Raw genomic sequence first — 12,656 nt, forward strand, 5'->3', positions numbered from 1 at the left:
TCAATGTTCACTCACTAACTGAACGTATATTTAAAATATGAGCTCAACAATGAACTCAAAATACCAAGAAACTTCTCGTAAAAAACCGGGCCAGTCACACTGCACTGCCCTTTCACATTGGAAGCAGAAGCATCATCTTAACACTGTACTTACAAGTACAGTAAAACCTGTAAAGTTGACCACCTTTGTAAGTTGACCACCTGTCTATGTTGACCGCTTTTGTCAGGAACGGAATTTATCCTATCTTATATAATGAGGGAAAACCTCTGTAACTTGTCCACCTCTCTATCTTGACCACCTGTCTATCTTGACCACTGATGTACACCAAATTTGGTTTGGAGTATTGTAAAAAACCCTTTGTAGGTTGACCACTTGGTTTATCTTTTAAAACTTAATGTAGTAAATTATTTTATTTTATATTATTATTTATTTTATATCTTTCCAAGAATATTTTCGATGCCAGACCAGCATTTTACCAACTAAATAAAACAGCAGCATAACTGAACCTCCTTGTGAGTTTAACAACATGGGAAAACTACTAAGAACCCTTTTATTCTCCAAACTTGTTTTTCTTTTCTTCTATTTGAGATTGCCTTTTGTACTCTCTGCTCAATGAAAACATGTGTCAGTAGAAAAGTACAAAGTATTTTTTTCCAGTTGCAATATTTTGTGCTAAAGAGTAAAGTTACTTGCATTGCAGTATTTCTGGTGCAAGGAATTAAGAGATAGGGAATTTTCATTTTCAACAGTCTTTTTGAACTACGAAAGTCCATCTTGTTATTCTTTGTGTTACAGTTTTACATAAAATGCCTTCAAAAAGAAAGTTAGTTGAACTTGAGATTGATAAGAAGTATGAAATATTAAAATTAATTGAAATGGGAGAAATCCAAAGAAAATTAGCTGACACATATGGAAATTCTAAAACTACAGTTTAATAAATGCGCGAAATTTCAATAAGGAATTATTTTGTTGAACAATAGTTCATCATGGTTATAAATGTATATGAGAAAAAAATAAAGCGAAAGATTTGTTATTTTTGAATAACTATGAATTTTTAGGAGCTATTAATATCAAACAAGTAACTTTTCATAAAAAATAAGATATAAGATTTTTTTTTTTGATCAATTTACTGAAATTTTAAAATTGCATGACACATTATACGTCATTCTGGGAAAATTATCTCTAAAAATATTTGAATAACATTTTACATTTTTTTCAAAGTAATGTTAAACAATGAAAGTGAGTTGAACAGAAAGAGTAAGTGTCAATTAGTCAAAAAATGAAAACATGGTGCAAGAAATGACAAAAAAAAAACTTTACCTCCTTTATAAGTTGACCACCTGTCTAAGTTGACCACCAAAGTACTGCACCGCAAGTGGTCAACTTACACAAGTTTCTGTATGAGGCATTTAAACCATATGAGGAAATTTCTTCTTTAGTTGAAACAAACTTATTCTCCATCTATTTTTTTATTATGAAAGTTCTGAAAATGATTCATGAATTTCAAAGTTTTTATCCAAATAGCGAAAAACACTTGCTCGTGGCTGTACAGGTCTCGAGTTTCATCAACTTTTACTAAAGATCATGTGCAGATTTTTTTTTTTTTTTTTTTAACTTCCTATTGCATATGATCACTGATTTGCGCGTTAGGTAAATTGAATTTATTGATTTCTTAATATTCTGCGCAAAATATTTGGGGGTGCAACCGCCCCCTCTTGCTCCCCCTATTTGCCGCCCCTGTCCCAGCGGGCACAGCCTCTATACCAACAAGAAAGTTCGCGAGTGTTTTATAAATGTATATTATACCATACATTAAATTTTTGATATATCGTGCAGCTGAGCCTCGTGAGTCTTAGATGCTTGCCATTTTAGATTATGATTTGAGGTAATTTTTAGGCTTAGTTGAGTTTAGTGTCAGAATAGAAGCAGTGTATCTGAAAGATGCGCGATTGCTTAAGTTATTTTCTATATTCTTATCGGAAGTATTAATTGAAAAAGCGCATCGTTTAAACATTTTTAGGTGGCCATTTAAAAAAAAAAAGGATGTAATATGTAAGACAAAAATGATAGAACAAATGGAAAATTTGGATGCAACAAAAACTTAAACAGTCACGCGCATCTCTCAGATACAAACAGCAAAGCGTAGATCGCTACTGAAGCTATAAATATTCAAATGATGACTAAAAGTAAGTCTAAGAGAGAGGGGGGGAAGCTTAAGTCAGATGTTCTTAGCGCTATATAGCATAAAATTATAAAACGTATTAACCGCTTAGTGTATCATCTCTCAATTACACGCGTCTGCTGAAAGGTTAAAAGAACAAATATTTCAGGGGGGATGGAAACCTTCATCAAAAAAGACTGGTCGAGATCTAAAATGTCCATAGTGAGTTTGTGACTTGAGTGTGCATATGATTTCCTAACACAGGTATTGTGTTTAGCCTAGCACTGTAACACAAGCATTGCATTCGCTTCTGTGATAGTGAAATATCTGCTCCGTGATACTTATTCACCGATTCATGACTCCAAAATGTTGTATAAAATAAAACTGCTACATAAAATGGTTCGTAATATATTAAGGCTGCGGAGTTTGAAGGGAAATGACAGACTTCTATTTTTGGAATTTTGAAGCCTGTGATTTCTTTACCCCCAAAACAGTTCGGCTCTAATTCTACGACTCCGTCGCTCTGAATAATACATGATACAATCCACAAGTTGTGAAATAAAACAGCGATTTGAAAAAGAACGAAATATTCTGGCTTACTGCGAATTTTGATAAATACGAGCATTATATTGTAACGGATCCGGTCGAGGCCTTCGATCCGGTGCGACTTCCAACTTTCTTAAAAGGACGACACAGTTCTTGATAAAAACACAGGAGCTTTATTTACACTATGTACAGAAGAGATCGTTAACAACTGCTAAATTAATCATCAGCAATTAAGCAAATATCACTCAACACTGTAAACTCAACGGTTACACACGTATTTACTTCCAAATACGAAAACAACACAGCGAAATGCCTCGCAATAAACAGAGCTAATACACTCTCAGTACAAATTCTCAATCGAAACTAAACTTTTTATCACGCGGGACGCTTTTATAAACATCGAAAAGTTTCCACAACATTCGAAATGCTTCTCGAAAAACGTAGACCGTTATCTTATTTCATTCACAAATTTTATCAATGAAAAAAAAATAGGAGAATCGTATACTTCAGCCGAATGTACGGGGGCTGTATATTCATTACAAGTAACTATTTACAGGTTACGTTGCTACAATAATTTTAGATGACAGATAATTTAATAAACGCCAAATTTAGCTAGATTACGACAAATTAATCACAAAAAATACTAATATTTACAGAACTTGTAACAATATTTTTACTTAAAGTTCATTTACTTTATATAGAGCCACCGTTCGTACCGATTTTCTAGGCTCCTTACACTGCTGCACTAGTTGTTTTGTAGCAACCAAGGGCGGATCCAGTTTCTGATTTTAAAGGGTCTTATCATTAGAAGGGGTGAGGGGGTTAAAATGCAATTTTCGTGCTAAAATAGTGGGTCTGGGACAAATTTTCCGAAATATACAACGCTAAAACACTGATTCAGGCTTTAACTGGTCGCTTTAGGGGGTCATGACCCCCCTCCCCTTTCGATTCGCGCCTGGTAACAACTATCACAGGAAACGAAAGCTTCTCGACAAGAATTCCTTAGCTGAAGCTCAGCAGTAAACCGCATGCTACGATGTAAGGAGAAAATATCGAGGTGGCAAAGGTTCGGCTCGTTTGAGGGATGAGCTTTGAAAATCACCGGATATAAAGAATCACCACATCAGGCAGTCCCGACAGAGTTACCGAAAGGTGGAGTAATTGAACAGTGGTGATTTATGGCTGTGGTGGGCATATTAATACGTTTATTACGTTGGTCGTTGCTATACGTTGCGATAACGGTGGATAATCATAATGAAGTTTTTCAAATCTATCCATGTTCGAAGCAGACGAGTACCTATTAAAGCAATTAGAATATCTGCAATAAGTTATGCTTCAAAACAACACAAGACCAAAACTGTTTCAAAATATTACCTGGGTGCGAAATCAGTTCTGAAGTTTGTCAGTAATTGCTAATACCAAAACTTGCAAGTAAATTAAGAATTTTCTATGACATGCGAAATTTTCACGGTTAAAGCTTTTAAAGACAGTAATGCTTAAAAATCCAAATGAAAATTATAATTACGTTTGGAAGTGCAATATTGGCTTTTCTCGTAATCTTGCAACCGATGATATTTACTTAAGGAAAGTAATAAAAATCACGCAGCACAGTTTTTTTCCCCCCTCTCTCCTTGCTTTTCCTGACAGTATTACCCGCGTCGTAACCAGACTTTTGATTTGAAGAGGGTTTTACCAAACATATTTTTCGTGAAATGTACATGATCAATTGCATTTTATTTAATTCATGTATTCGATTAATTTTTGTCACAATTTTAAGCAAATGTAAAAGGTGATGTAGCTATGTTATGAAGGAAAATAATCTGATGTGTACACTACATAGCTTCCTTGTACCCCAATTATTCGATGTCTTTTCGATAATTTTAAAGATTAGATGCGTGTACTTAAAAATGTAAAGTAATAGATCTTAAATTCATGTTCTTGATAAAAAGTTTTTTTTTTTTTTTTTTTTTTTTACCCGATGTTTTTGAATCTGAAAGTAAACGCTGTATTGTTGTAAGAAATGATGTTTGCAATAACTACCATAAATAAACTAATAATGCTGCTGGTACAGCACGGAGTTTGGCCAATATTTCAACAATGTAAGAAATGATGTTTGCAATAACTACCATAAATAAACTAATAATGCTGCTGGTACAGCACGGAGTTTGGCCAATATTTCAATAATAACTTCATTTTTTAATTTTAAATGATTTTTTTAGAATTAAATTTTAAAAAATTGAAAAAATCGAATCCGTAACAAAATTTTTAGCAATAAAAGTGTGACAAAAAGCACTTTTGGGAATGCTTTTGAAAATTTTCGAAGGGGGTTTGAACACTAAAAACCCACCCCTTGAATAAGGCTCTACTCCCCGCGACACCCTCCTTTTTTAAATGGTGCGTTTGGCACAATAAGCGCCACATGTTTCTGAATGCAATGACTAAAATTAAATCTAATTTTTAATCAAGTAAAAATCCATTGTGTAAAAAGAATTGAAATAAAAAATTTAAAAAAAGAGAAAAAATGGAAATTCAGAAAGTGAGCACCTTAAATAGTAGACTACAGATGATCTTTCGTGGAGATGTGCCCTTTCAAAACCATTTCCCGCCCAGCGACCTTTCATTCCAGAGTCAATACTAGGCTTCATTCTTGAATTCGAATTATCTGTTATGTGCCTTTCACTTATAAACCTTTTCCTTGATCCGGCGCATGAGTGAGAGGTCGTTGTTAGGTCAAAATTCTTTGTGTTGAGATATCGTGCTATAAAGTCGTAACGTCAGTAAACACAACTAATCCAAACCTCGCATGCAGCTGTTCCAACGGCACTTAAAGCATTATTTTAAGAACAAGAAAGTTCAGAAACATGGATGTTTTGTGAAAAGTTAGGCAACAAAATATCACATACACTGTTTTAAATTAATGGAATCTTCGTCACCACTTCTGAAAAATAATACAGGATGTTTATTTTATCTTGCACTGATAAAGAAAATTTATTTAAAAAAAAAAACTTTTAATTTATGCATAAGTGTGATTTTTTTAATTTTGATCCTTACCTTATTATAATTTTTTATAATATACATATTTATTTATTTTAATTTTTATCAGTACAATATTAGGCTTGTAGGTGGCGCTAACATCGTACGCTAAAAATGGTGTGTTTAAAAGAAAAAACTCCACCATAGCGGTTTTGAAGGTCAACTCCCCTCAAAACCTTTATTTTTTAAAACATATTGCCAAACCTAATAAAACAGTTTATATCCATATAAGGACCGTAATGACCAAACTCTCTCCCCTTTGAAGGCTAATTCTGCCTGGCGCGAAAATGAAAATTGTCTAAATGTTCTCAGAACTACGAAAAATTTACAATTGGAAGTGTATTAACGTTGTGAAAAACACTTTTTATTGTTTTTTTTTTTTTTTTCGAGCAATCACGAATTGCTTATTGCTTTCATTTGACTATTGAATGATGTCTTTTGATTTTTTTCTTCACCGTCTTCTGCAGTACCACCGTCGTCCGGTCCACTCCCGATACTGCTCTTCTAGCGAGCAAAGTCTCCAGGCTGCGTCCATATCCTACACACACGTGTACATACACACACGCGCCTGCTCACACGCATGAACGCTTACACACACGCGCATACATACATACAAACGCGTACGTAACTACACACGGACATAACTCACACGCTCGTGATTGCGAAAAACATAATTTGAATTCAAGATGCCAAAAATTCAAATTTTCTTCTTATTTTTTTTTTAATGAAATTTTATTCTTAGCGTATGACTTTATAAACATCCTACAGAAATATAAAATTGGGAAATGTATCTTTTTAATTGGTTCTATAGTGTTAATTTTTGTGTTTAATGCAAGATTCTAAACATACAAGATTTATTTCATAAAATTAATCAGTTTTCCTTAAGAGACTGGCTGAATGAGCAGCAGTTATAGCCTTTGCGTCCGAGATGTGTTATCTAACTTCAAAAAAAGAGAAATGCACACTTACATTATTTGCACCTGATTCAGACCTTCGAAATCATCAGCTCGAATCACAGTTATATTATTTCCTTCCAAGTTTCTGAAAATAAAAAAAATAAGTAATTAGAACCTGTGTGGAATGATATAGTCAGAGTTTAATAAGATAATTTCATATGCATTATTAAGAACCTGTTTCACATCAAACATGTATCTACTTCAGAAAGAAAATGAATGTAAAATTACCAATTACTTTCTTTACACGCTTTTATTGAAAACTAATCAAATTTACTTATTGACACTTTTTTTTATTGAGAAACTAGTGCATATGGTAGTTTGCCCGTCCACGTTATGGCAATTTTTTCGTCTACGTTATGATAATTTGCTCGGCAAAATGTTCTTAAAATTCGAACAAAAAAAGAACAAAATCGAATTTTCGAAAAATCGCTTCGAGGTGCTCACCTCTATGCTACGAACTAATTTTGTGACAAATTTCATGAAAATCGGCAAAACGATTTAAACGCCATGCGCGTAACAGACATCCAGATATCCAGACATACAGACTTTCAGCATTATTATTAGTAAAAAGATAAAGATGATCAAATTTATTTATTTACGCCATTTTATTCAGACATGATCAAATCTATTTATTGACACACGTTTATTGAGAAATGACCAAATTTAATTATTGACACACTTTTATTTAAGAAATGACCAAATTCATTTTTGTAACTTACTTTTATTGCGACATGATCACATTTATTTATTGACAGATTTTACTAAAAAATTACTAATTTATTTATTGACACACTTTTATTGAGACGCAGCAAAATTTCTTTTGGGAAAGGACCAAATTCTTTGTTCATTACTATCAGTTTTAACAAGAAGTTCCGTCTAGAACTAAACGAGTCTACTTTCCCGTATATCCATACTACATTCTAGTACCTGATCAATATTCTCAAAAATCGCAAATTGTTTCAAACAAATTTTTAGATATTTTAAGCTGATTTCTAGGAATAAAATAAAAATAACGAACAAATAAAATAGCAGTACCTTTTAAACAAAGCGGCTAATACACTTTTTTCCATTAAAAAAATTCTTTAACAGCTTTCAAAACGAAAAAATAATAATTAAAATTAATAAGCTCATTAAAATAAATACATCATATTAAAAAAATCGTTTCTTTTTCCCCTGTTGCCAAAAATAATATTTAAATGAATTAATGCACTTACCAAAATAAATAAAAACAATAAAAAACTTTATATCCAAACTTAAAAAAAATAATTTTCATTGTCAAAAAAAAAAAAAAAAAATCGTCAGCGCATACCTTTATGTAGAAACATAAATGACTTCGAATGTATCCGCCGAAAGCTGAATACCTAAATTAAAACTTTAGCGTGAAAAAAAGTCATATCAACAATAATTATTTCACAATTAAAACCATAGCGTCGGAGTCGGAGTTAATCTCATTTTGAGATAAAGGAGTCGGAGTCGAATATCCAAGAAGTGAGTCATTTGTCCTCCGTGTATAAATTTTTGCCAAAGCTACGAAGTCAGAGTTGAAGTCGGGGAGTCGGAGTCTGATTAATTGTCATGCACAGGAGACGGAGTCACGTGCCCCTAAATTCTTAGAGTCGGAGTCTGGCGTCAAGAGCTATTTCCAACAAAATTTGTTTGAAGTAAATCCGCCTTCAAGTGGAAATCTACATTGACTTTCAGTTTCCCCGTACGCGCTAATGTTAAGGGATTTGAACTGTTCAAAATTGAACGGAAAATTGTTCAAATCAAAAAGATATTTTATATACAAGTTTTTCATCAAAAGCTTTTTCCTACAACGTTTGTTTGAAGCAAATTCGCCTCACAGTTCAGAATTGCTTTCAATTTCCCCTTAGGCGCTAATGTTAAGTTTTTTTGAACTGTTCAAAATTGAACAAAAAATAGTTCTAACAAAAGAGTGAACTATGGGAACGAGGTGTCCTCGCCGAGATCTTTCGAACAAAAAAACGTTTGTTCGAATCGGACTATTCATTCAAAAGTTATTGGGCGGGGGGGGGGGGGGGGGGGGAGACAGACAGACCGACAGACATTTTCCTCTATCTTAATACCCTACTTTCCAATTTTTAATTTTTTGATATTTATTTAATTATTTTATTTATTTTTTTCTTTTTTTTTTTTTGTTTTCCGCGATATTTTAAAGATGCATTAAGCCTTTTTTCATGCTTTTTTCTTCTTTTTCCGACTTTTACTGGGAAAGTAGGCTAAAAAGGGTACTGAAATCATTTTACATACGAATAACATTCAGAAACATTGTTTTTTACTTAACCAAGACTTTTACTTAAGTGTATGAATTAAATTTTCTGATTTTACTCGACAACTTTTTTTTCTGTAAGGAAATCCATGAAATTTCTGTGAAAAAAGACAGTTTTTTAATAGTTGTGTGGACTTCAATTCGTAACAGAAAAAGGCAGCAGTAGTCAGCTGCCCTGGGAAGGTAAAGTGCAATATCTGCAGAAATGAGTTTTTGAGATATCTGAAAAAACGCGTTTTGGATTCCATACTGACAATAGGGAAATGATGGAATTTTGACGTTTTTTTCGTGCTTCATTTTCCGCGGAAACGAAATGAGCAAGCTTGTACAATAAAACTGAAGTACAATAGATGACAAAAATTCAAAATATAAATAAATAAATATTTGCAGAGACAGTGGAACTCGGTTAATACGAAATGTCAAAAATCCACAAATATAGTTCGTATCAGCCGTTATTTGTAACAACCGTGAATGAGTGATACTGTGAAAAAACGAAGAAATGCTTACCTATATTTAAAAAACATTACTACTAACGCACACATTGTGATCTAACTACTCGTATTTTCAGAAGAAAAAAAATCACTTACTTCTTATAAATAAATGTTTTTGGAAAATATTGAAAAAGGTAGATGATAATCGACATTCGCGGAATATTCAAATATCGACAGGTAAAAAAATGTACGGGTTTTATCTCTATGCGAAGTATTTCATATTTTCTTCTCGATACACAGTGGGATTTCTACTACCTAACAAAATGATGAATAATTTCTAAAATAGAAAATTACAGTATTCAATTACGAACATTTTAAGTAAAGAGGTCAGAAATTTTTGTTTGTCTTAGCCGAAATTATCAATTTAAAGCACGTGTTATAATTGAAATTTTTAATGTAATTAGAACAAAATGTTCATTTTAGCCGTGATTTCGTATTAAGAGATTTCAACTGTACTCCGCTTTACCTTCCCACGGCAGTATGTGTTTTCATATTCTCTCTCTCCGTGTTTTCGTATATTTTACTCCTCAAAACGAATTTCACTCCTTCAAAAAAGATCGAGGAGCATTTTCACATCTTGTGAAAACCTCAGTTTTTTCTTTTTTTTCCCTTAAAATTCTAGTTTTTTTTTTCTTAAGTATTATATTTAACTTTTTATCAGCATTTTTTCCTCTACACTGCAGCCCGGAAATATTCTAGCATTTAAAAAAAGAAAGAAGAGGGGGGAAATCTCACCCCGTGGTTTCCAAGGGAAAGGGAAGAACACATTGCGCGATACCTTACGCAGCAATTACATAATTACATTGCATACTCGTACATTGCATGATTGCATCACTGATCTGGAGCACTGCACGTGGACAGCGGCAGATAACGGCATTTGCATGTTATCAATGCTTACTTTGCATGCAAGATCACCTCCTGTACCTTCCAATTTTATGTGAAATTTTACATAATTGCAGAGTTAGCCGAACTGTTATCCGAGTTTTTCAGAAAGCTGAAATTCTCAATTTGACGAAAGGCACTCTAAATTTTGTTAAAGCACATCTAATGAAAATAGACAATCAGGAATTTAAAAATTGCAGTACTGCAGTTATAGCCCTTAATGTACCGAATCGTTCGCAAAATTTGCCGAATGAGGAAAATTTTGGGAGGTCACAGCGACCTCTCATTGGGGCTCCTCTACATAATTGACCAGAGTTGACGATTTGGACTGAAAAGTGGGGGGGGGGGGGCCGCAAAAAAAGTAAAACTTTTCGCGGCAGCAAAATAAATAAATAAATAAATAAATAACGAGGGGGGAAAATGTACAAAATTTTGTTAGAGCTGGTTTTGAGAGCAGATGAAAAGTAATTGATGTGAATCTAACACTTTAATTCACGTTTTTATTAAGATTTTGATGAATTTTGTGCACAATAACTTTCCCCGAAGAAAGACTTGGACATGAATTAGACTTACATTATTTGCCCCAAAGTATTTTGAGATGTCACAAACACTTAGTAATAATTTCATTTAAGAAGTATGGCTTATTTATGTTGAACATTTGATTTACTAATATTTAAACAATGAATACATAAAATAAAAATTACTGCTTGTGCTAAATAATGTTTCATAGACAGATATACAATGTTAAACAAATAATTATGTTTTGAAACTTTTAATATTTCTGCTTTTTTTTTAAATAATTTCCAGTTTAAATTCCTGAATTGAAGAAAAAAAAAGTGCCCCCCCCCCCCCCGGAATCGCCGCCACTGTCATTGACAGAATTGAGACCACTTATGTGTGAAAGTAAATTTTGAAAAACTAAGGATCAAGCACGTTTTTTGCCAGAAATTAAGCTCCGCTTATTGCTCACACGAGAGGAGAACAAAATGCCTGGCTAACCTTAATCTTGGAGAAAAGGCTGTTTTTTTCTCAGAAAAAAAAAATGAAGATTTTTTCGTTGTGTAATTTAAACTGCGAGTATCTCGTATGGTGGGAAGAAAATAAACATTTTATGAAGCCGTAGTTAAAATAACATGTAGCATTCTGATTACTCAGAAACGTAATACATATGAGGAAAAAATGTCGTCATCATTCAGTATGTAATTCGATGATTGATTCTCGTAATTTCATAAAATTATCATAATGATTCTCAATTTATGCTTTGTGAGTAGAGAAGTGGAATAACCCTTTCCTTGGAATTTCAAGTGGTCACTGTAAAATCATGTTTTTTGAAAAAGTTCTGCTATGACGAATGATAATAATTAGAGGGGTTGTTCTTGAAGCAGAACACATCAGTTTATGCGATTTTAAAGTTCAAATATGTGGTGATCTTCCTATATACGACCTTGAACCCTAATATCAATTTAACTGGTCGCAACATTCAAGAGCATTATAATCTTTATTTCTTTCCCAATGAAAAGAGAGAATAAAAAAAAAACAAGAAAGACAAATCGGCTTTGCCTCTTCTTAGCAAATTCTGAATTCCTTCGGCAGCATTTCTCGAATTAACACCGATTATGTTTACCTGTCAGGTCACGCAGGCGCGTGAGTGACGTCACGATCCTTTGGCCGAAAAACCGGATGGACGGTGGCGTTCAGCAGGTGCGCTCCGTGACTTCGCGCCACGTTCCCGCGCCCACGACACTGTCTGGAAACGGTGGGATTTTTCCAAACTCTTAGAAGGAATTTTTCGATGTGTCAGACGAAATTTAAACTTAACGATTCTTTGCTTTATGGATGATTTTCTATATGATTCTGAGGAAAGATAGTAAGATAATCTGGAACAGAGGCGGAAAAAAACGTCATTGAAACATGTTTTCTACGGAGTTGTTTTGTGTGTGCGTTTTTTTTTTTTTTTTTTTTGTATGTATTAGATGATTTTAGCAAATTTCGTCTCAACGCTTGTATTTCTGGTATAAGACGTGCTGGGAAAAAAGATCAGTGATTTTAATATTTAATCATAATCTGCACCACTAACTACAGGCAGAAAATTTTCGAGTCCTAAAAATACTGATTATATAAAAAGATGCTTTAATTCATTTAACCATCGAAGTTACATCTGTGCAACTAGTTTTCGTCTGCGTATTTTGTTTCCAAAAACAAAATAATCAAGTTAACCCACGATCAAAATAACCAGCAGTTACTGTATGTGTACAGTAATTTACAGCACTGTCACTTCTAGTTTCAACTCGCCACTA

The 12,656-nt window shown here is 33.3% G+C and overlaps 1 protein-coding gene across 1 annotated transcript in view; it reads right to left on the minus strand.

Annotated features, from left to right (window-relative positions):
• LOC129220172 (protein slit-like) overlaps window positions 1–12,656 on the minus strand; it is a 442,768-nt gene that overhangs the window by 315,081 nt on the left and 115,031 nt on the right. Inside the window, exon 2 of the mRNA XM_054854526.1 lies at window positions 6,710–6,781. Within this exon, the coding sequence (XP_054710501.1) occupies window positions 6,710–6,781 (72 nt within the window). The remainder of the gene's footprint in view (window positions 1–6,709; window positions 6,782–12,656) is intronic.

This window comes from Uloborus diversus, chromosome 4, assembly GCF_026930045.1.
Source record: "Uloborus diversus isolate 005 chromosome 4, Udiv.v.3.1, whole genome shotgun sequence".
Taxonomy (NCBI): Eukaryota; Metazoa; Arthropoda; class Arachnida; order Araneae; family Uloboridae; genus Uloborus; species Uloborus diversus.